At 35.7% G+C, this 24,787-nt stretch overlaps 1 protein-coding gene across 9 annotated transcripts in view; it reads right to left on the bottom strand.

The window, feature by feature from the left end:
* The window catches only part of SEMA6A (semaphorin 6A), a 173,904-nt gene that overhangs the window by 38,511 nt on the left and 110,606 nt on the right, over positions 1-24,787 (bottom strand). For 8 of the 9 annotated variants that reach the window (XM_039366997.1, XM_039366999.1, XM_039366996.1 and 5 more), the window contains exons 4-11: positions 20,754-20,814; positions 16,370-16,432; positions 14,854-14,955; positions 10,263-10,353; positions 7,646-7,765; positions 5,481-5,569; positions 4,367-4,584; positions 160-291 (exon numbers count right to left, since the gene is read on the bottom strand). In XM_039366997.1, coding sequence (XP_039222931.1) covers positions 160-291; positions 4,367-4,584; positions 5,481-5,569; positions 7,646-7,765; positions 10,263-10,353; positions 14,854-14,955; positions 16,370-16,432; positions 20,754-20,814 — 876 coding nt within the window. Of the gene's footprint in view, positions 1-159; positions 292-4,366; positions 4,585-5,480; positions 5,570-7,645; positions 7,766-10,262; positions 10,354-14,853; positions 14,956-16,369; positions 16,433-18,393; positions 18,541-20,753; positions 20,815-24,787 lie in introns of those variants that run through there. The other variant, XM_039367000.1, reaches the window with a different exon arrangement.

Genomic DNA, 24,787 nt, shown 5'->3' on the forward strand with positions numbered 1-24,787 from the left:
GGTTCTGGTTTTTGCCTTTGTATGAACCATGCTGATTGCTTCTGCATTTGCCTCTACTTCTCAACTCTTGCATTTACACTATATATTACGTCTCCCATGAAATGAAAACCAAAGGACTTCCATCCCTGGCATTACTGTGCATGCAATAGAGAAATGTACCTGGGTTTAGGCACTCTTTCCTCAGGAACTGGTGTCCATATTGAATCTGGAGATTTTTGTTCTTTGAATCTTCCAGTAAATACACTGGCAATGTCGAGAATATCATAAGCGCAGACAGCAGAGCCAGGGATGCTGCAATGTGACATTTCCAGAAATAGTTACTCATCCTGAAATTATGCATTTCTCTCTCTCTCTCTCTCTCTCTCTCTCTCTTTGATCTGAGATACACACAGCACAGAAGCCTTCCTGTCATAGGCCATTCATTTCTGAATCTTGCAACCTCTTGGCATTGACGGTAAAAGATTGCCTTATGAAGACATTTTATTGAAACATTCAGTGGGGCAGCCAATTTCTATCAGTTTTCATCTTCAAAAGATTAAAAAAAAAGTAATAACACACAGTAATAGTTTTGATGACTCCTAAGATGTCGAAACATACTTCTAGTAACATGAACTAAAAAAATTAATGTATTATCAAGTTATAACCTCTTTATGGAAGAAACTGGTGTTGAAAATGAACACATGCTCAGTGTGATACTGTCTCAACCCTTAGTGGTTATCTAGTTGCAATCTAGAAAGCACTCATGTGTCGGAGCAGGTATATTTTGCAGAGACGCACATTGCTCAGTCACAACCTATTTGGCTGTTGAAGTTGTGGCATTCCATTTTCCTGGATTTTTCTGGTTGAATTCCTATGAACAGGGATTTGCTTAATTCAGTCAACTATAAAGAAGCAAATGCAGTTTCATCTTACTCCCAGTGCAATTTAAATTTAGATTGTTTGCATGTAACACAATAATAGCAATCATCAAATATAATTACAGTCTTATACAAACACTTCTGGAAAAGCTTTTTTGTTGATGGTTTACATGTATGAATTATTGATCTGTTTTTATTGCTTACCCAGCCTGCTACATTACTTTTGTATCTGACTTAAGCTACATGCTTCTGATCAGATAATAAGCACTATCTGGCTGTATGTTAAGTAATTTCTATTTACAAAGATGACATGATCAAATATCCAAAAATTTCCATAATTATGCCTTGTACTTTATAAAATGTAATAAAATGCTAGAATCAACATTAAAGAATGTTAAACCAAATTCCAACAAGTCTTTTCAATCCTTCTTCTATTCCTTTTTCCCTCTTTTGGGTAAATACATTTCATTTTGAACAATGATTGCCTTCCAAATAAAATATGTATATTTCCTGTGTTTGACTGTATAGTATTTCCAATTCATGGCTTAAACATTCCCAAAGCAGCTGCTTTAATTTGATTCTCAATAGGACCTATTATGCCACATTGCTGGCATTTCATCCCAATGCGAAATGACAGGTGATTTACCACTAACTTTGCTGTGGTCATCTCTGACTTCAGGTAGCCAACATGCAGTGGTGTATGAATACACCAAAACATGCAATGAAATGTGAGTATACTAACTCCTTCCCCTTTTCTTCAGATATCTTGTAAGACATGGGAAAGAAATAGGTTCTACCATAGTCCTAAATTCACTTTAATAAGCTAAAGTTTTCCAGAGAATGTAAGAACAAGATATCTTGGTATTTTTCTATAAGTGAAAAGTAAGATGAGATACCAGTGCTTACACAAACTTAAGTGATAGGGGAATGCTTGTAATACCTTTCATTACCTGATATCAGAATTACTCCTATTATTTCTTCTTATTTTTTGTTTGTACATGGTAAGAAGCAAAGGACATAGCCACATTCAAGCCATCTGTTGTGCTGGACATTGTACAAGAAAGGCATATCCATTAGAAGGAAGGAAACTCATGTCCATGAGGAAGTAGAATGATTTTCCTTGGCATGCTCTATTTCCCTGTGATTCATAAGGAGTACAATCTGCTACAGCTTGTGCAGAAATGCATTGTTCTGCCTACAAATTCCATTTGTTTTTAATAGTGCCTGAGCAGAGGATGCTTGCAACAAATTGTGCCAGACATACTTGAGAATTGTTTCCAACACTATACAAAATGGTTAGAGCTGAAGCTCATGCAATTTAATTCTTACACACCAGAAACTAGCAAATCCCCTTTTGTGTATGATACATGAACTCCAAATGTAGAAACAGTTGGCTCAAGGAAAGTTCACAAAAAATCCCTTTCATATTTAAGAAAAAAAAATGCACAATCACAATCATATATGACCTTGTCATTATTATCAATTATGAACCAAACAATAGTGAATGGAATGTATTATTGATCCAATTTATTGAAGTTGCCATCCAAAATTAATAACAAAATACTAGTTTTTAATAGTACAATTTTTGACATATTTCTTTTACGAAGAACAAAAAATGTATGTATTAGGACGCAGCAGTTTTTAGCCATTATTTTGCTTTTTAAAACTCCAGCTTTTTCCCAGGTTATCATGATTACATTCCTTGAATAATTCAAAGATTGAAAGAAAGTTCTTTTTTTTTTAAATGAAGCTTTGCTCCCAAAAGCCTGCCATTTCCAAACTAGCCTACTGATTTTGTTATAGTATATGGTCAGTTGATTGTAATACTACAATTGTTTGATTTTACCCATTAGCATCTCACAATACTTTATGTGAGAATACAACAGATTGGAAACCCAAGTGGCTGGATTTCCTGTATAGGATGAATAAAAAAATAATTCATATTTTGAAGGAAATTGTTACTGTGGAGATAGATTTAGAAAGATTGAACAATTATGAAGTTGAGGTGAGAGCCTCAAAGAAAACTCTGGCATCTTGTGACATTTGCCCAATGACCTTTTCAGCTGCTGCCAATGTTCAGAAAGTAGGTTAAAATTAACTGTAATAATTTAAAGGATGATTTCACAAAGAGAAGCTGGAATGGTAGAATAGATCTCATCTTATGAAAAAATGGAATCAGATTTTTTTTAGAAAGTATGTTGTTTTTACTCTGGACACCTACACCTCTCACTTCATACCCTTGTCAAAGGCCCCATACAGCCACTGACAAGCTCCACAAAGTGAACATGTGTTATAGTGAAAATGCTGTACACATGAATGAATTTTCAGTTTTCTTTCTTCTGTTTTATGCACTAGTATATCAACATTAAAGTCTTCCCATGACAATTTAATTTGAAAAAGTGTTATTTGTTTAAATTTTAAGTAGTGGGAACAATTTCAAGCAAACAGTAATCTGTGATTATCTATTCTAATCAAAGCTTGGCAAACCATAGTTCCTAGAACCTGAATATCATTTGAGATGGCTTGTGATTAATTCAAATTTGGAAGCAGATGTTATTAGCTGCTTTTTATAGTGTGCAAATGATAATACATGAAACAAGGAGTGAGTTCAAAATTTATGCACCCTGAGTTTTAGCTACAGTTTCCCTATTGACAAGTAGACAATCATGCATGTAAGCAATGCAGTGGAAGATTTTGACAAGTATTCTCAAAATATTTTAACTAAAAACAAAACAAACCCCCAGTCCACACTGCATTACCAACACTTTTTTCTGGCTTTTAGGAACTTTCTGAAATTTTAGAACAGGCAGAAAAGCCCATTCTCAACAATGGGAAGAAAAGGAGCTGTGCAAGTCAGTAATAAAACAGGTAGTCCTCAACTTATGACCCCAAAATTTCTGTTGTTAAGTGAGATATTTGTTTTGCTCCATTTTACAACCTTTCTTGCCACAGTTGTTAAGTGAATCACTGCAAGTGTTCAGTTAGTCACATGGTTAAGTTAATCTGGCTTCCTTATTGACTTTGCTCATCAGAAGGCTGCAAAAGAGTATCACATGAGGCCGGGACACTGCAACCGTCATAAATATGAGTCAGTTGCCAAGCATCTGAATTTTGATCATGTAAATGTGGGAATGCTGCAACTGTCTTAAGTGTGAAAAACGGTCATAAGTCACTTTTTTCAGTGCAGTTGTAACTTTGAATGGTCACTAATTGTACTGTTGTTGTAAGTCAAGGACTACCTATAGATGATTTTTCTAAGAGCTACGAGGAAAAACGGGAAGGAATCAAAAAATCTTATGCACTGAAAGACTCCCATTTGTGTATTCTTCTCAACAAATTAGTGTAAGTTGAAAGAACACAAAATTCTTGTCTGCAATATCAAGTTAAAGATGCTTTAGCTGATACCGGTATTTTATGCGAGTTAGTATTTAATAGCCAGTTTCTCTTTATTTAAGGCAATGTTATCAAGTGGGTTGAAAACAGTCTCCCTCCTCTATTAAAACCATTACCTGTTATAAGGGGTAGAAAAAGTTGCTAAGACAATGTCCCGGCCATTAACATCGGTAACATCGGTAACTGCCTGCAGTATGTTGAAATAGAAATGCGAATCTCCAGGTACTGAACAGTTCAATCGTGCCTTCAGGAAGGAAGTCCACTGCTTTTCTAGCACTCGTTGAGATCCACCCATGTCATTCTTGCAAACCCGCGCTACTCTGGGGAAAACTACCTGCAATGCGGAAAGGGGAATAAAGAACCTGTGATATATTTTTACTAGAATTCTGCTGTTTTCCTCCTTTAAAAAAAGCAGAATTGGCAGAACTGAGTGCTTAATTGGATCTCCAGTTTCCTATAATACTGTGACAAATAACAAACAGAACAAAATTCAGTTTTGGAACTGTGTGCTATGAAAGATAAGCTTCTGACATTTCACATCCAGCCATAAATCCTTCAGGAGATGTTCTCGGCCCATGTAAAACTCATTTCTATGCAGGCCACTCAGCTTTCTCTTCCTACAAACAAAAGGACATTCTGTATTTGCAATCCATGTGGCCCGTACTGCCAGCCGGAGTCCCATATCCCCAGCATATTTTATTTAAAAAATATGGAAGACTCATCAAGCTTTTATTCATGTTTTCTCCTTTTTAACCTTGTAAGCCTTTTATTGTGGAAATATTCCTGAAAAGGTCTTTTCAGTAAAGGCTTTCATTGTGCTTTATTACATGGCAAGACTGAAATTTCTCCTCATTTACTTCTGTTGTTCATAGAAAGGTCTTTCAAATGCAGCTGCTCCCTTGCTTTAAAGTCAGTCTTGCAGTGATTATTTGGAACTTTGAATTAAATCAATTTGCCATATGTTTTCCAGTTTAATGGGGGTACATTTTTCCCCCCCAAAATTGTTATCATTCCAAGCCAAAATATTTTATATTAGCTTTTCTCTAATCTGGTGCCCTTCAGATTTATAGAATTCCCGCTATCACTAGCCATCATAAGAAAGGTGTTTTATATCAAGATAATATCATGCCTCATTCCTACCAAAATTTGGCATGAACAGCAGAATCTTTCTCACAACAGTGACCTTGTTATTGTGATTTATAGCTCTCATTTCAAGGTTATTCTCCTTACCTTCCCCATACTGTGATATTCCACTGCAATTTCCCGAAAGAAGAAGTAGATATAGTTACCATAATCCACTGCATGAACAAAATATGGTTCTGAAAGAAAGACAACATGTGGTCATAAATAGAAACACTTTCAACGAATAGTAAAATCAATCTAACCTGGGTTGAATATTTTTCATTGGCTTTTCTAGGACGTATTTATTTGACAATACAGGGTGATTATAAATCAACAGGATCTAGGTATGAGGATGGTCAGTCAAATCTCTGAAAGCTATTGAAAATATCATATATATGGAAAAAGTAAATTAGCTTCATCTAGGACTGTCTGTTGGCTCAGACATAATTCCTTATCTACACAGAGAAACAGAATGACCATAGGGCACAAAAAAGGCAGTGGAAGCAGGACTGGCTTATAACTTCCTGCCAACTTTTCTACTGATTTTCCTTGTAGAAAGTTAGCAGGGAACCTTGTAAATACAATGACATGACCATGGGTGACAGCAGCAGTAAAGTGGTGGAGCAGCAGTGAAACAGCCACAACTTTGCCAAATTTCAATGCCATGGGAGCCATAGATCTCAAATTTTGGAAACGTTTTGTAAATTAGCCCATTTGGGAAGTATTGTTTCTAAAATTGTTGCTTAATGATGCACTGTTTCACCCAATTGAAGGTTACAAATAAACAGACACAAAGGTTTTAGTTGTATACAGATTCAAAAACTTCAAAATGCTGCAATTGCTTAAATATCCTTAAGAATTATGTTGTTTGTAATGAAGCAATGGATATTACATTCAAATGTAATTTTAATTTTGGCAATGGATGGGTGACCAAATGAAGGCTAAGCCATTAAATATCCTATTTAACCCCCTATGCACACACACATACACTCACAAATGAAACGGTGCTGAAATGCTTGTATGATCTGAGACCAACAACTCATATACAGCCTCTTTCAAGTTAATAGAAATAACTATAGAGAGTTCTACTGATGAGATGAACTAATGCCAGATTCATGGGCAAGCATTTAGCTCAATGGAGTCTTTTCTAGGGTTGGGGTGGGGGATGTTAACGCAAGTGAATCTCTGTATTGGAGGAAAGACTCCACACTTATTATTGTCCAATCTTCAGATAACTGTATGGCCCAGAATAAAGACTACAAAAGACTATATTAGGTGCACTGTTGTGATAAATTATTAATACACATATGACTAAAATAAAATATGAAGTTATTCTTGTATGTGTGTATAGATATAGATAATAGGCCCATAAATCAAGAGATATAACTATTTCATTTGCATTTTACTCCAAAAATGGAACTCCAGTTCTCTTTATTTGTCCACACAGGATTATTCTTATCAAAGAGAATTAATAACAAACTGAAGTAATAAAAACACGACTATAAAAATGCAATAATTTTTGCATTTTGCTCATAAAGAAAAAAAAATGGAAATAACATCATTTACAGACTGTGTCCTTTCTCTTTCTCTCTCTTTTGCATTTTTTGTCTATAAACAAAAGCCCCTGTTTTCACAACAACATAATACTGCGTGGCATTCATTCATAATGCCATTGGAAAAGAATGAATGGCAACTTTTTTTTAACAATAGGGCCATTGAGAACATACAAATTGCCTAATTCAGTGGCACTCATTCATTATTTCTTGACAATAAAATGGAGGTTCTGATATTCTATTTTTTATTGGTGTATCTCAACCCTGCAGAACAAATCTTCTACGCTTCACAAACCCTAGATTGCCTAGGCCCATCAGAGGGAAGAGCTGATGGTGCCATCGTTGTTCTAAAATAACTCTTTACCCATTCCTTATCGTCAATCTTTGATGAAATATCTAGCTGTTAAAAATTAATTGGATGCTATCTATTTTGATGGCTCTTGTAATTTTGTATGAATACCTAGCAACTAAAAAAAAAAAAATCAGTGGAACAAGGGTACTGTAAAAAAAAGGCAATTCAGTATCTCTACCTGACAGAATGCGTTGCTGAAATAAAGTATGGCTTCTTTGTGCTTTAAAAATCTGTTCGTTGAACAATCACTAAAGAATGAGATTTTGAAGAAGCACAGCAAAAGTAAGTAAAATAAGACAACAAGGTCTACAGAGAATCCAACAGTGTAACCCAAAATGTCCCCCTTCTTCCTGTAGCTCTTTATTTACCTTTCAACCATTTTGAATCATGTTTGACTGTCCGCAGCGTCGGGCTGTCTCCAAGGCTCCGGTAAATGACGGCATCTATTGCAAGGAAATCTGTCACAGTGGCAGAATACAGCTTTCCCTCTTTTGGGGTGGAATTGGAAATCAGCAATAGGGAAGAAGGAAAAAAAAGAACAGCATAGTTGTATCTGCTAGGTAATCATGGAAACAGCCCATCCAAGGGGTCTTAAGGCATGAAAACTGTTCCCTCTCAGCACTCAAAAAAGAAGAAGAGTCTGAAGAAGAATCTCCCTGGGCAAAAGGTCCCTCCTTGGATTATATCCTGCTTGCAGACTCCAGATATCACATGCCTGATTTAATCGTAACAGTAGAATATATCAATATATGTTCCTAGTAATGCAACTAGATAATTTTAAAAGACTTTAAAAGAGTCTTGTATCCTTCCCCTTCAGATCGACATCTTAATTCAATTATGGAGAAGGCAACTGTATGTTAATACTTTTTTCAGGGAAAACTATGCATTTGAAAAGAAAATGAATATAATACAATGAATCTCTACGTAACTATGTTCTTACCTCAATTATTATTTTTAATTAAGAAGAAATTGCTGCTTCTCTATCACCTTCAGTTCTCTAGTTATTCATCCAACTCTGCCTAAATTTATTTTATTAGATTTGTTTGCTGCCCATCTTGCCTCGAGGTAACTATGGGCAGTTTACAACATTAAAAGCCAATACAACCACAAAAAATAAATATTTCTAATAACAGTAAAGATTACAGTTAAGAAGATGAGGAGGAAGGGAACAGAATGCACATGGGGAAGGCAGTGGGGGTTTTCTCTTAATCTGTCAACCACCTCCAGAGTGATACATCCCTATTGGAGCTCCAAACTAAATGGCAGAGCCAGGTCTTAAAATCCTTCAGAAACATGTATCAGAAGGGTAGGAGCAGATCTCATCCGAAAAATTAAGCCATTCTTTTTTCTAATTCACCTATTTCACTGAGGATCTTTTTAAACCAAAACTAATTTTCAGGATGTGAACCTAGCACTTATAAGCAGAAGATGAATGATTTGCTTTATTGTTCTCTAAAAGCTCAAATACTTAAATGTCCTTCTGGAGTCCACACCTAACTGTCCCACTGAATGTCACCTTCCACTCCTCCACTTTTTATTATATAAACAGCAATGCTGTACACCGGGCTTTTCTAACTTGGTGACCTCCAGGGATGTTGACCCAAAAATCTCATCCTCCGAAACAGGATGATCACTGTTGCAATAGGTAGTTCAATATGTTTGTACCAGATTGAAGAAGGCTACATGAGCAGTTAAGTAAATCAACTTATCAGGAGTGGGAGTATAATGAAAATAGATTCAAGTTCCTACTTTTTTTTGTGACTTAATATATTTTTATGAGTCATTGCATTTTTACTTTAATGCAGTGCTGGTATTGGTATGTGAAAAAGACCTTGGGAGACAGAACAAAGAGATGCTGCTTAGGCAACAGTCAAATAAGAGAGGGTATACTGTGGTCTACAGCAGCTTTAATGGATGGACCAGAAGAGACTCAGAGATAGTGGGAGATTTACACTTTTAGATTTACAAGATTCTGTTAATGGAGCTTTATAATAAAGTAGAATTAGTTTATCTGTTTCCTGTCTGGTCTACTGGCAAAGCTGACATCAATCTTGAAAGTCTGAAAGTACAATTTTCTTCCATCTCCTTTACAGCCCAAGAAACTAGGGAGGGTCCCTTCTGAACTTCTTACCCTGCCCACTATTCAACTGCAGGCTATTCTCTCTCTTATCTGACTGCTCCCCAGGCAGAATGTCTTCATTCCATCTCCCAAGGTCTTTCCCACACGCCATTACACTACAATAGTTGCTTATGGCTTTGTGAAAAAAATAGTCTGAATAGTTAGTCAAAAGTATTTCCATAATATTGCTGAATATTTTATGGCTATTTTGAGATGGGATCATAAGGGTTGATGCTACCAGAATTTCAGTAATGAGACAATTTAATCTAAAATCTATAAAGAACAAAATTCTAAAATACCATTCTATAATCAATGGCCCAAATTAACCCCACTCACACATACTCATATTTTTAAACCATTGCAAAAAGAATTAAGAGTTAATTGCATTTCTTTGCATGTATAATACATCATGATTAAATCCACAGTTGCCACTTCAATCTCCTCCCTTGCCTCAGCTGGTAACAAAACATCAAGAAGTTTAATCTCACCAGGTTACTCCTTTTTTCTCCTTTCTATTTTATCCAGAAAAGAGTAGAAGGCACATATAATAGCTTGTTATCCTAACAGCTGAGATAAAGTATTGCACCTTATGAAATAATTTTCTGTCTACTCTAATTCAAAGTTATTTTAATATACTTTAGCACTGTAAGTATGCAACAGAAAATGAATTTATTTTCCAAAGTGAGAATCCTATGTTTATTTGTTTGACTATTAGCTAATTAGTTTAAGCCATGTGATACCCAATAAATAGATAATTCCACCCCCTACTGCCCATAAACATATCTCAAGAAGGAACTATAATTGTACTCTCTAAGCACCTCATTATAAGAGGTGCTTAGAGTATATTTTTTCTCTTTTTATGTTACCTGCAAACAGTGCGACATTGGCATGCTTTGCATCATAAGGACATCTAGCCATTCCACTGAATTCATCTCCCAGAAATTCCAAAGTATCCATCTGAAAAACAAAACAGCATATTTATTTACAAACTAATAGGACTGGCAGAGATCTTGCATGAGAATTGTTTGAAGAGTTCTTTGTGTCAAAGAATCTATCTAAATGGCTGTGTCTAACTGACCTTGGCTATTTCAAGAAGTTAAGAAGGGTTACAGTTAGTTGTTACTTAAATGTGAGATCAGGGAGCAATTTCAAGCCTGTTGGCTATATTGGGAAGTTGAAAAAAGGTGGGCAAGAAAATTACATGGATGTATCCATGAACTTATAAACAATTAAGTCAGCATGAAGGAGACTTCCTCTTTACCTACCTGTGTAAGACCATTTTAAAGCTATGGTAATAAACTGCACAAACATTGAGAAGTTATAGTCTCAATTTCTTGGTCAAATAACCTAGGTCCTACCAAGATAATTGATGCTAAAGCAGCATTTGTCACTATGAGTACAGTCTTCTCCTAAGCCCAAGACCAAAATATATCCAAATAATTAAAGGTACCTATCTTTTGGTAGGCTATGGGGTTTATTTTTCCTCCTAGGCTCAATCATTTCAAAAACTGTTTCAATTCCAGTAAACATAATACTGAGAATATCAGATTGTTTCACCTCAGTGTAGTCAAGTGAATATTGGCTGCTTTGCCAACCTCTGCTTTTCTTTCTCTCATATGCAATTTTCTAATTTGGAAAGGGGAGCGGTATCCCACCTGAATTACTACTTCGTACTACCAGTAGTACCGTATACGCCTGGTTGAAGAACAGTGCTGTGTAGCATCCCTTTAACTTTCAGAATGTGGGTTTTTGTCAGCAGTGTGTGTGTGTGTGGTGGTTCCTCAAATCTAAAAATGATTAAAAATTGGGTCTATGCAAGACTCACAGATGTGAAACAGAACAAACTAACAAGGATCAGATAATCTATCCCATCATATATACTGAAATTAATCAAGGAGAGACAAGCCCAGGCATCATGCTGCCTTAGTTTCTATCTACTTTTCAATCCAATCCTGCACATGCCTGGAAATGCACCGTGGAGTCCAGAATTTAAGACAACTGATCAGCACATCTTTAGCATCTTCCTCGAGCTAGCTTGTACAAGGAGTAAAGAGGCTGGGCAAACATTCTCCTATGAACATTTTTCAAATTAATCTTGCTATTGAATTATAAGTAAGGCTGAGCAAATGTGATTATGAGAAATGATAAAGTTCTCATATGATGGTGGTAGAGGCCTGTTCATCCCTATACTGCGTGCAGGACTTATCATCAAAAACATCAACCTTATTTTTTTATTTATGGTTCTCAATCCTTCAGCCTTCTTCTTCTTATTCCCCCATATAATTTACAATGAGTTTTTTTAAAATTCTTTTTCAGAAAAATTTCTACAGAATTGGTTTGAATTAGTATCATGTGTAAATCATTCTTTTAGCTGTCAATAATTAATCTGTGAAGTATTTAAAATCTCAGCTTTAAGTGCAACCCCTGGGAAAATAATATTCTACCGAGCAGCAATAATTATACAAATAAGCATCTCAACGCAAAGCAGGTTTATAGTGGAAGCCACAGGGAAAAGTGCAAAGCCTACAGTCTTTAAGATTCAAATGTTTTTTGATTACTCAGTGCTGACTTTTGCTTTGTATCAGTTCAGATCTACCTAGCAAATTCAATTTACTTCAACAGAGTAAAGTAAGATAAGGAATTTGAAAAACCAGTGTGGATAATAAAGCAACTAAGCATCATTAGTCTTATCTAATCAATTGTCAGTCCCATGGGTTGAGAGACCTCTTTCAAGCATTGGATGATTTGTCATCATTTGTTTCCTGTCATGTATTCTTTTCTCTCTAGACTTTCTAAATGGAATCATTTGTGTTTTTCTTAGAATGGAAACATATTTAAAGGAAAGGTAGAAGGGAAGGAGTTTTGTATAGCGCATAATATTCCAGGCCCATCCAGGCTTTTGAGATCTGATGGTAGTGCCAACTTGCAGATCAAATGTTCTAATATATTAGCTTAGTTATTTCATTGGTCTTCTAAAACCTCAATGTCTTACTGGGCAAACTCTCTAACAGCAAAGCAGTATGTGAAAAATCCAGCATAATTCTATTTATAAGAGGAAATGAAATATTTGCAAAAATAATGCAAAGACTGTTAATATCCCTTCACATTGTCTTTCCATCTCCATCCTAAAAGACCTATGTAAAAAATAACAGTTTTCCACTAGGAGGTGCCTGAAATTTGTCTGACAAATTTATTTCAGAAAGTACTAAAATGGTTTCCTGAACTATATGTGCAAAATATTCTGAACTTGAAACATTCAGTGGTCAAGTTAACTATTCAGAACTTGAAAAAATAAACAGAACAGTATTACATATTAAATATTATTATTATCCTAACTTCAAAAAAAAAAAAAATGACCAAAGGAGGAATGGAAGGAAGATATATCTATATCTGTATTTGTATCTATATTTTTAACATAGGAAACAATGGAAATAAAAATAAAGTCAGGTTTCTGCCAACCTGACTACATCTTTTTTTAAAGAATAATCTTTTTGACCCATTTTTCTAGAGAATAAATGGTAAGCAGCATTCAGAATGGATTACCACCCACCCAGATTTCTAGCCTTAGTACAAAAAATAAAATTTCACTGTTTTCTATGGGCAAATAATAAAAATATTTCTAACTTAGTATTATTGGAATATAGCCAATTCAATATGTTCAGACATCATGTTTTGAGTTAGGTTCCAAGCACTTCCCTATCCATTCTCTTTAAGTTACTCAAAGTAAAAACAAAACAGAACATCCTAAGTGTCCACACATTCTCACATAGAAGAGACTTCAATATATACCCCTATGAGCAAACATTTACTAAAGGAAGGAAGGAATAATTTTTATGAGTCCACAATAAGCTAGATGGAACCAGTTTTTTTTCCCCTTGAGGTGAATGTGTAGTGCCTGATTATTACAATATTCAATTGCTTTGACAATCAGCTTAGATTCTAATTCCAGGCTTACCCAAGATATATTTTTGAGAGGACACAGGAGAAAATGTTAAATCACTTCTAGGAATATCCTGCACTTTTTAAGAATTTGAGGCTAACATTAATTGTACACGCATTTATGTGATTTTAGAAAAGGCAGAGCCAATGATTAAGGGAAATAGTAAACAATAATCGAGCAATATGCCATATGAACAAACTATTCTTTCTTTTATCATTGTGCCTAATTTCTGCCTCTCTCCCTGACAATTAGCATTATGTGGCCACTGAGTGCTCAGTATGTGCATTCCTTAGTAGATGAACCTGGGAGGGTTGCCCACTAAGATTCTTTTTAAACATTTTTTGCAAGCCATGGGGTCATATGATTACCCCATTCTGATTATAATTCTTTTCATATTCACAAGCTGAGTTCATTATTATGATGTTCAAACGTCTTACTCTATGGAGACAGGCTATAGCCTTTTCTCTAGAATCTGAAATGTTTCAATCTAAAATGTTTTAAACAATGGTTTGTTTGTTTGTTTCTTATTTCTCAAATGCTGAACTGGCTGATCTCTAGGAAGCTGATCCTGGAAACTGTCTTGATGAATCACTTGTTATAAGAGAAAGAAGAATTAATTCAAAATTTGAAAAGCCAACATTAAATAATAAATGCTGGCAATAGAAGAGAATTTTATTTGTATTCTGAGGAAGTATTATTCTCTGAAGAGAAAAGTGCCTGGCTTTATTACGAACAAATTTGGATAACTGACCAGTAATGCTGATCAGTACTGACTTCTTCACTTTTGGACGAGCCAATTTCCTGTTACACTGTCCTCTCTGTTGGCTGTGTGCAAGACTGCTGTGGGCTGGGCATAAAGCCACAATTAGCCTCCTACTTCCATATGCTTGGGTTAACTGCAGATTCTTCGCTCCAGGCATCTTCTTTCAAGTCTCTGCATTTTAATTAGCAGCAACCAAAGGGATAACATGAGTGTACCAAATTGCAGTATCATGTTTTATGAGATAACCAAATATGATCTGGGTTATTCTGTATTAAATATCAGTCCCAAAAGAATTGTGAAAAAAAAATTCAGCAGCAACTTTCCTTTCAGTTCAGAATCGAGCATTTTATATATTAAGTTCCATGCAAATATACTCTTTCTGCTTCAATTCTATATTGGAAGGTCCTCTCTGTGGGAGGAGACTTCATGAACCTTGCCATGCCTCAAAGCTCTGCCTCAGAATGGGAGTGGTTACACTACAGCAACTTTACAAAAGGTCTGGTGTTACTTTCTCTAGTTCAGGGATAGGCAACTTTGGCTCTTTTATGACTTCCTGGCTCAGGAAGTCGGGAGCTGAAGTCCACGAGTCATAAAAGAGCCAAGGTTGCCTATCCCTGCTCTAGTTGAAGAACATTCTGAGGGAGAAGAAATTTCACTGAACACAGTTTTGTACTTTTTGGCTTTTGTACCATTATAAAAACTAATGGAAAAACCTCTCCAATTACTTATGCTCTCTTATAAATGCAATACCTACCTTATAATTCCTGCAGGAAGGACTGAAGGCATTTGTCCCACAAATAAATAACGTATCATCATCTCGTTTTAGAAGAACCTTTATAAAGTTATGACATTCATCCTGCCAAAAGGATTAAAAAAGGAAAACAACTGAACTACTATTTCAGCAATTAACATCATAAAAGTTGGATACAATTAAGTAAAATATACCAATTTGTTGGTTTCAGCAATTTTTCCTGCCATTTGGAAAACAAGGGAACAATGGATTTCCTCAGAGTGGCATTAAAGCAACATGGCTGTCAGGAATTTAAGGATTATACTTGTCTTTTTATACTGCTGTTTATTGGAGAAAATGTACTTTAATGACAGTCATGAATCACAAATAAGACCTTAGTATGTCTGTATGTATGTATACAATTTATACCCTGGTGCGTCCTAGGCAGTTTATAGATACAAAAACAACAATAATAAATAACATATTACATTTAGTCATTAAAAGTAAGAGAGGCTGTTTCAGATGAGGGAAAATACCACAGAAAACGCGGCTATTGCAGCAGGTGTAAGACACTGGAATACAGGTAGTCCTTGCTTAATGACCTGTTGCTTAGCAACCATTCAAAGTTACAAAGAACCCGCTAAAAAGTACTTATTTAATTTAGAATTGTTGCTGACCAGGCATAGACCTGAGGTTATTTGATCACATTTTGGGCACCTAGGGACTGGCTCACATTTATGGCCGTTTGCAGCATTCTACAATCACAGACATGATTTCTGACAATTTTTTTTTGCTGGTTTCTGATATTTACTTCCAGTTTTTATCAAAAAATATCCATTGGATGAAATGGACTTACTTAATTAGGGCAGCTTTTGCTTAATGGCTGCTGTAAAATAGGTGGTAAAGTCAGTGGTCACATGTCACAAAAAGGCATGTGGACACGCAGTGACCTACTTAATGACAGCAATTAGTTAACAACAATAATTCTGGATTGAATTACGGTTATTAATCAAGGACTTTGTGTACTAGGATTAGACTATAAACATGGCTGCATTTTGCATCGTGTGAAGTTTTGCGGACAGATCAATGTAGGGTTAAATACAGTAATCTAATCAGGAGCATGACTGATGGTTCTTGCACACTCTATCTCATGTACTGAACCATATCTGAGTAGAGTGGGGAAAAAAAATAAAGCCCAGAAAATACATCTGATGTAACTCATTCACAGTTAATCAAAATTTAAACTTCTAAAGATAAAAACTGTATTATATCAGCTCCTAGTAGAAAGTTAGCAGGGGTAGTAAGCTTCTTAATGCCTCTTCATTTCCCAGTAGTTGACATTTTTTGTTATAATATTTCATTACATTACAAGTAAACTATTTTTTGAAAAGTAAAACCTTCAATAAACTGTTGGGGGAAAAAACAATTATTAGCTAGGAAATAAATGGTATGATCCAATCTCCAACACAGAGAGCAGTGTAGGATAACAGGCAAGGAACTGAATAAAGTGGCATCTGCTGGAGAAATGAAATTTGCCTACCTTATGTTTTCCCTTCATTCTGCATGTATCTACATCAAGCTGTCTGGATTTCCATGTCAATTTCTTCAAGGATCAAGAAAGAAATCAATTAGCGCCTGGGGTGTTTGTATTTAATTTTAAAAGGAAAACTAGCTACTAAATATAAAATTCTCAAAAACATTCCATACTTATTCTATGCTTGACTTATTCTAGCACAGAAAACTTAGGGATATAGAACATTTAGTTAGAATTGACTGCTATTTAGTAATCTCAAATTATGTAATATTTTCTTTACTTGCAAGGGTGTTGGTTAACAGGCAAATATTACAAATCAACACATTATCTTTGTTTTTCTCTCGGACTATCTATCTATCTATCTATCCATCCATCCATCCATCCATCCATCCATCCATCCATCCATCTATCTGTCTTTGGTTATTCGGGGTTTCTCCCACGTAAAATTGGAAGTGTCTTGGCGACGTTTCGACAAAGTCCCATTCGTCATCTTCAGGCTGGTGTTTTCGGCTTCGTGCTTCTAGGAGCAATGTGTGATCATAGCTGTTTCTTCCTTTTAACTGCCAGTGGGGGTATGAACTGATTGGGTGGGAGCTTGGTTGTGTTTTGATTGGCTGGGGGAATGTTCTGTTTGGGTGGGGGCTTTGTTGTGCTTGGGTTAGTCTGAGTTGCAGGGGGATTTGAGGTGGTAAGCTGTGTTGCTGTTGTTTGGCTTCGCGTTCGTGGTCGTGCTCATCTTCATGGTGGGTGTCAATTTGCTTCATGTATGGATTGGAGGGGTTTAAAGTGGCTAATGATGCAGCTGTGGTCTGGTTTCTGGTCGTTTTATGAGAAAACCCAAATAACCAAAGACCACTTTCCCTCCCTCCCTCCCTCCCTCCCTCATATATATATATATATATATATATATATATATATATATTCAATAATGATGGTGAAAATGCGACTCCCGGGCATAATTATAAATGGAATGAATAAAGCGCGTTTATTCAATACCTGCTGAGGTATAACAATACCCCCTGAGGTCGACGGAAATGTGAACAAAAGTGCTCGAGAGAACGACAGAAGAAATCTTTACTCCGATTCCCCCCCCACCTATCAGCTGTTCAGCAGGGAATGCTAGCACAGTCTAGGAACCACGTGCAGACGTCTATGGAACCCGTTTGAATCACCTTGTTAGAAACGGTCTCTCAGCCCTGAAGATGTTGGGGAGTTTTCCCAACGAAAGCTTGGCAACCTTTTAATATAGTAAAATACTTTAATTGAAGTATTTTAACTTTAAACTCTCCTGGTGAACGCGCTTTATTCATTCCATATTATATATATATATATATATATATATATATATGTTTTCTGAGGTTTTCGCGGGTATTTGTATATAGGTCTTTGGTTGTTCGGGTTTTCTCCCGCGTAAAATTGGAAGTGTCTTGGCAACGTTTCGACGAAGTCACATTCGTCATCTTCAGGCTGGTGTTTTTAGCTTCTTGCTTTGAGCACACATTGCTGCTCAAAGCAAGAAGCTAAAAACACCAGCCTGAAGATGACGAATGTGACTTCGTCGAAACGTTGCCAAGACACTTCCAATTTTACGCGGGAGAAAACCCGAACAACCAAAGACCTATATATATATATATATTTATTTATTCTCCCGCGTAAAATTGGAAGTGTCTTGGCGATGTCTTGGCGACGTTTTGACAAAGTCCCATTCGTCATCTTCAGGCTGGTGTTTTCAGCTTCGTGCTTCGAGGATTTTTACGCGGGAGAAAACCCGAACAACCAAAGACCTACATACAAACACCCGCGAAAACCTCAGAAAACATATATATATAAAATTTGTGTCTGTGAATATATGGAGAGACAGAGAGAGAAAGATGGGTATGTGTATATAAATATGTCTGCACATATGCATGTGTATGTATATACTGTATGCATATACACACCTACACAAACAGACATATACATAAATAAACAGACATACAAATACAGGCATATAATTTTGTACCAGTAGAAGAGTAGAATTTATAGCTTACTGTTGTACTGTGGGCTCTATAGTGCTCTCTGAGCTTGGTGGTTTTCTTGCAGATGTTTCTTTACTAAACTAGGTAACATAATCAATGTTAAAAGGACTGTGGAGGTTACCTAGTTTTTCTAGCACTGATGTTGTCTGGTTTGATAGTGGAATGCCTGTAAGAATACGACCAAGCTCAGAAAGCATCACGGACCCCACATATAATCTTGTTCTGTTCTGTTTTAACAAAAATTAAAACACACTCATATACAGTAGATCAAATATACCCTGGTGTTTTTTTGGGGGGAAGTAGTGTTTAGTCAAATAAAATGTTTAGAGAAATAAGCACTATTGAGTTAGAAATGTTCTCCATTGATTCAAAGTTGTGCATAGCAGTCATTTGAGCTTATTCTGAATGACAAAGAAATATGCCCAGAGTTATCTCTTAATTCTAAGCTGGAGCCCAGTCTGACAGCTTCTGCCAGAGAACACGTTTGCATGTAAAAAATATCTACATTCCCAGGTAGTGTTGGAAGGACCACAGAGCCATTGCTAATCATTATAAATGATCCCAGCTAGAAGGCCAATGATTTTACTTGTCTAAGGCATTTTCAGTAGATTTTACCTATAAAAAGACTTTCATGAAACTCTAATAATGAGTGAAAAATTTGATGCACCTAGGCAAAATTGCAACAGACTATTTGTCAATGGATCCTGAATGAGGAAAAAACAATGAAGAATTGGATTTAAAAGTACCTACTGATGGTGTTTTGCCATCTTAGTGAAGAAATTGTATACCTTTGCCAATTGTCAGTTAAAAAAGAGAAGTATCTGAATTTCAGTTAAACTGAACATTTCATATACTGCTCTAATTTTCAGAAATGATATGTTTCAAGGCACAAGATCATCAAACATTTACAATAAATCTGAATATTTATTTTACATGGTTCTTGGTTCCAAGTCCAACAGAAAATGGGGAACAGAAGTAGGAAATACACTATTCTATGCAGATTTAGCTTCTCACAAAGACATGCATTCCTAGTCAAGCAAGCAGAGCAATGTTAAAAGCTTTTTTTTCACTGTTTTACGTATGCATTTTTCATTCGGAAGCCAATGCAAAACTTTTTTTTCATTTTTACTTAGGTTGTCTTTAAAAACCACTTAGATTTTGTATACTATTCTACCTGAAATATTTCAGCCCAGCTTATTTATTGCTCTGCTTGATTTTACCCCATGAAAACAATAGTTTTAAGTTACTTGCTCTTAAGGGAGAAACACTGAAAACTTGAGCTATTTATATACAATCTGAGTAGCTTGATGTAATGCTAAACAAATGATATATAACATGCATTAAAGCTAACAGTTATATTAGGATTCTGGACAGTATTTCCACCCATATCTATAATTCGGTGATTAAGCATTTTTGCAGTTAAATACTTTTCAATTTATTTATTTATTTATGAGACTTATATACCGCTTTAAGTGCAAGCACTCTCTAAGCAGTGTACACCAGTAAGCAATGTATATATATATTTACATTGCCCCCAACAATCTGGGTCCTCATTTTACCTACCTCGGAAGGATGGAAGGCTGAATCAACCTTGAGCCGGTGAGATTTGAACCGCTGACCTGCTGGACACAGTCAGCTAAAGTGGCCTGCAGTACTGCACTCTAACTGCTGTGCCACCTTGGCTCTTGTAATGATACTGCATCATTGTTCTTTCCCCTCAGCTGTGTTATCTTATACTTTAGCTGTATCATCTGTCTTGAGTATGATGTACTAGATGATATCTAGGATACTAGAAGTGTTCAAGTGCTGAAATGAATGGAATTTTTCAGCCCTTCCTTAACTATGACACATATACATATCCTATTAATTTTGGAATATTTAATGCAGTACTAACAGAACAAAATATTGTGGCAGCCTTCTAAGTTTTATCTATACTCTTGAGTATCTGTAGTCTTGAGGAAAAATTATAAAAATCATAAAATTATTGTGTTTATTATCTATATGTCTATATATCTATTTAATTCCTTAGAAAAATGTGACCATTAAACTATTTAAATAGAGTTTGTTGAGTAACTAATATTTATTATAATATCACAGAAGTCAGTCAAAACTACATGACAAGTAAAAATGTTGGAATGTACCTCTATTGTAATGCAAAAATCGTGCTTATAATTTCAGCTAAGTTACTTACTCAAAGTACATAACGAAAATGGCAAATGTATGCACTTCGCTTATATGATAACTTTGAAACTTTTACAATGATAATTTTAAAACAGGTCTGGAAAACCTGAGGAGCAAGAGTATTTTTTCTTATTTATTTTCTACTTTTTATTTTTATTGTTCTTGATTTGTGAATAGCAGAAACTACTTACTTTGCTAAAATAAATCTCTTCTGTATGTGATGAATCCATATCAACAGTATAAATATGGTCCCTGTAAACAAAGGGGAAAAAAGAATGCCAAGATAAACTCAGATGGTTCATATTTCACAGGAAGAGTGGTTTGTGTTCAAATAAATCATTGTCCCTTAGCCAGGAACTAAGGATAATATCAAAGAATACTAGGCAACATATCTTATGCTTTCTTTGTGTAACAGAAGATAAACAATCAATACAAATTCAACATGAACAATTCTTTCAATATGTGCTATGAATGAACAAAAGGTATAAAAAGGAATTAACTGAGAAGAAAGAGGTTCCCTATAATCATTTTGGTATAGATAATGTTTTATATATATTTGCAATTACAGAACAAGTCAACCTGAAAGATTGCAGATTGGGATATATTGTAAGATAACTGTAAGGTTTGCACAATTTGGAAAATATTTGACTCCTATAATCCTTTAACAATCTTATCATTGTTAAAAAAATCTGTGACAGATATTTCTATTAAGAATTGTGGCTCCTAATACAAAAACACATACCTGGACTGAACATATATTCATGGACATTTTGATCTTTAACTTAATTTCTCATTATTTTGCATTATAGTCTAGTAAGATTTTAGTAGGTGGCAGATGCAAGTAATCTTGTCCAAGCCTAAAAGGTAAGCAAGTTTAGGACTGGTTAGACTTTGGATGGGAGAACAACATGAAATTCCGGGCATGTCAGCTAAACTTAAAAGTAATAAAATAAATAAGATCATGGACAAACAATCTGCAGTTGACCCTTGGAACCCATTACCAAAGCTCACTGGAGAAGTACCATCAGACAGAATGCTAAAAGATAGCAATAGAGCCTTCACAACAATCCTTTCTACCACCATAATACAGCCATTCAGTTTGTATATGCTATAGCTCCCATAATCCTAGAGATGCTTAGCTATATGATAAAAAGAACAGCAGTACATACCAGTCCCCCCCCCATTCCAGATAATGAAGTTGGAGGTCAAGATCGAGACAACTTGGAGAGAGGTTAGTTAAGTTGTGGAACTACAGAAGGGTGTTGGGATTAAGAAAAAGAACTGGCTACCGAAAAAAAAAGGGGCCTAACTCCATCTGAAGCCCTGTAGACTTCTAAACAAAGGCTCACAGTCCTGGCTACAAGGCTAAGGAGATGCACTAGAGAAGCACAGGCCAAGAAGATAATGCCCTGTTCACAAAGGGTACTTCCAATTGTAGGGCAACAACAGAGTAATAGCACAGTCACCAACAGCAGAAACTGAACAATACTGGAAAAACATATGGGAGAAACAGAAGACACATAACACTATAAAACGATGTGTGTTGAAGGGCATCCTTTCCTTTTTCACAAGCAGAAATATACAGTAAAACATTTTGGTACAAGTAGAACTTTGAACTTTGTATCATTTGCCTGTCCCAATAAATCACACGGGTCACACAGATGTTTATTTTTCTTCAAATGCTTAAAGGTCTATTCTCACGTCTTTTGGGTGGCATTCAATGAGCCTGAAGTGCTCAACAGTATATGCAATGCTAATGTGGTGTTGTTTTTAAACATTATTTCTCCACGTTCAACAGAAGTGTGGCTTGATTTATAATATAAACAGGGAGAAAAGCACACAACATCTTTGTTTGGTTTTTGTTTTGTTAAATAAATAGTTAAGTTAGAAAACAGTTAAGTTATGAAGGTAAGACTTATTTTAATGTAAGATGTTTGTGTTCCCCTTTTTTCTTTCTTTGAGAGTTCAGAATTAATAAATTAATAAACTTAGTTGCCACTTTCTCCTTAGAGACAAATTAAGGTCAAGGAACACAGATATGATATTCTTCTACACCAGAGGTCCCCAACCAGAGACCGAGAGAGATTTTTCTGCCAACTAGAGGGTGCATGGTTTCATGTACTGCCTGTATCCCGTGGATGGGGCTTTGCTTGTTTGTGCAGACCAGTTTCTGGCATGCCACGGCCTGGTGCTGGTCCATGGACTGGGGGTTGGGGATCTCTGTTCTACACCCTCTTAAACAATGTGAAAAACAAGGGAAATATCATTTTATAAGATAGGAGACAGAATCAGTATAATCAAATCGTAAATGATTGACTATGAATTTGGAGCAAATAGGAGGATGAGATTGATTAAAAAAGAATAAATCTGTAAAGAGTGGTCTTTCAAATAACATTAATTCTCCCCCTACTTCTTATGCACAATAGGTCTGCTATTGAAATTGGTATCTGCTATTTTAAAATAGTCCAGTATATATAATGAAATATCTTCTATTCATACTAGCTTTTTCAAATCTATATGGAAGAAGCAAGGTTAGTTTCTAACTAAAGCTAATTCAAAACATTTCCAGCAAGCCAAAATACAAACAACATTTTCCCACAGGGAGAAAAGGCGTTTGTTTATTAACAAAATCAGGTTTTCATAAGTTTTTCCTGAATTTCCTCCCCTTTGAAAGCAGCTTTCTTTCTAAGATGCCATACCAAGAAAGGTGTGGCTCTATTTATTTTTATATTCTTTAATCTTCTGTAAAAACTGCCATTTACTTTTATGACGGGTTTAATGCTTATTATTTCCTTGACTCCACTGGAAGAACTTTGATCCAAAGTTAATACAGAGCTACTCTTTTGTTTTGTCCTCTTTCTGCAGATTTTCATTGTAAAGCTCTGGCAAAATAAACCAGTAAGTTAAAAACAAAAATATGCATTTCAATGGCAAATTAATAAGTGATTATTTATCCTTGGGAATATCTAAAAAATGTTCCATTTACCCTCAGTTATATGTTTTGTATATAGTGACTGCCAGAAAAAAAAAGAAAACGTTAAGAGTCAGCACAGCTTTGTATTTCACTCCCTTCTAACTGAGGAACCCTATAATGCAGTGGCTCCCAACCTTTTCTACACCCTGCATCCCTACAACGCTTCTGATATATTCTCGCACAAAAGTTCAAAATAACGGCAACAAATTTTGCATGTACACTATAATTTTGAAAATCCAAGTTTTCACACTACCTGGAATATCGTCTCACACCCCCAGGGGGTACGAGTACCCCAAGTTGGGAACCCCTACTATAATGACTTATGACAAATTTGCCAGTCAATTGTCAGAAAAAGGAAACGCCAGAATGATGGACCTATGTGGGCTCTGATTTCCACATAAGTTAAAAAAAATGTTTCCATACATGTTACTTGATCCACAGTTGTTTCCATATAAGAACTGCCAAGTACCAAAAGGGTCTGCTAAACTGAAGATATAAATCTGTGCTGTTATGTTTTATGCTGATTGTCTCTGTCATCCCGATCTTGCTAATTCATTTTTTTACACAAATAAACCAATTATAGCACTTCTGTTTTTCCCAGTTAACAGTGCCACAGATGTCATTATGGCACACTTGTACAGGGGAATAAAATATAAATAATGCTGCCTCTTTCTGACCCATGGCCACAGCTATGGGCATTAAATGCAAGTTATGATTCTGGTGTGCACCTGGAAGATATGAAAATTACCAAAAGATGTAGTGGAACAGAAAATGGCAAAATGAACACCTAAAAAATTAAGTGTATTTGTGAAGATGGCAAGAAGAAAGAAAAAAATCAATCTTCTCATGTAGCTATTATAGGAAGCATTATTTAATTATTCAAATTCTGCTTGTCTTTCATGTACTATTCTCTTCAACACTTGCCTCATATCAGCAAGATGATCTAACTTTCTTATGACATTTTTTTTAGCAATAGAGTCCTAAAGTATATAACAAGATTTCTGCCTGACCCTTGAGAGTTCAGATCACAATACTTTAGTAAAGCTAACCACCCAGGGATCTATGCAGTTTATACTTAATGACATAAGTGCTCCAAGGATTCACTGCTACTTAGAGCAGAGGTCCCCAACCCTTTTGAACACCAGGGACCGGTTCTGTGGAGAGAGGTTTTTCCAGAGGGGGTGTGGTTTCATGTACTGCATCCTGCGGATGGGGCTTTGCTTGTTTGCATGGCTCGGTTTCTGGCATGCT

This window comes from Crotalus tigris, unplaced genomic scaffold (genome assembly GCF_016545835.1).
Source record: "Crotalus tigris isolate CLP2741 ecotype Arizona unplaced genomic scaffold, ASM1654583v1 scf7180000020518.712944, whole genome shotgun sequence".
Classification (NCBI taxonomy): Eukaryota; Metazoa; Chordata; class Lepidosauria; order Squamata; family Viperidae; genus Crotalus; species Crotalus tigris.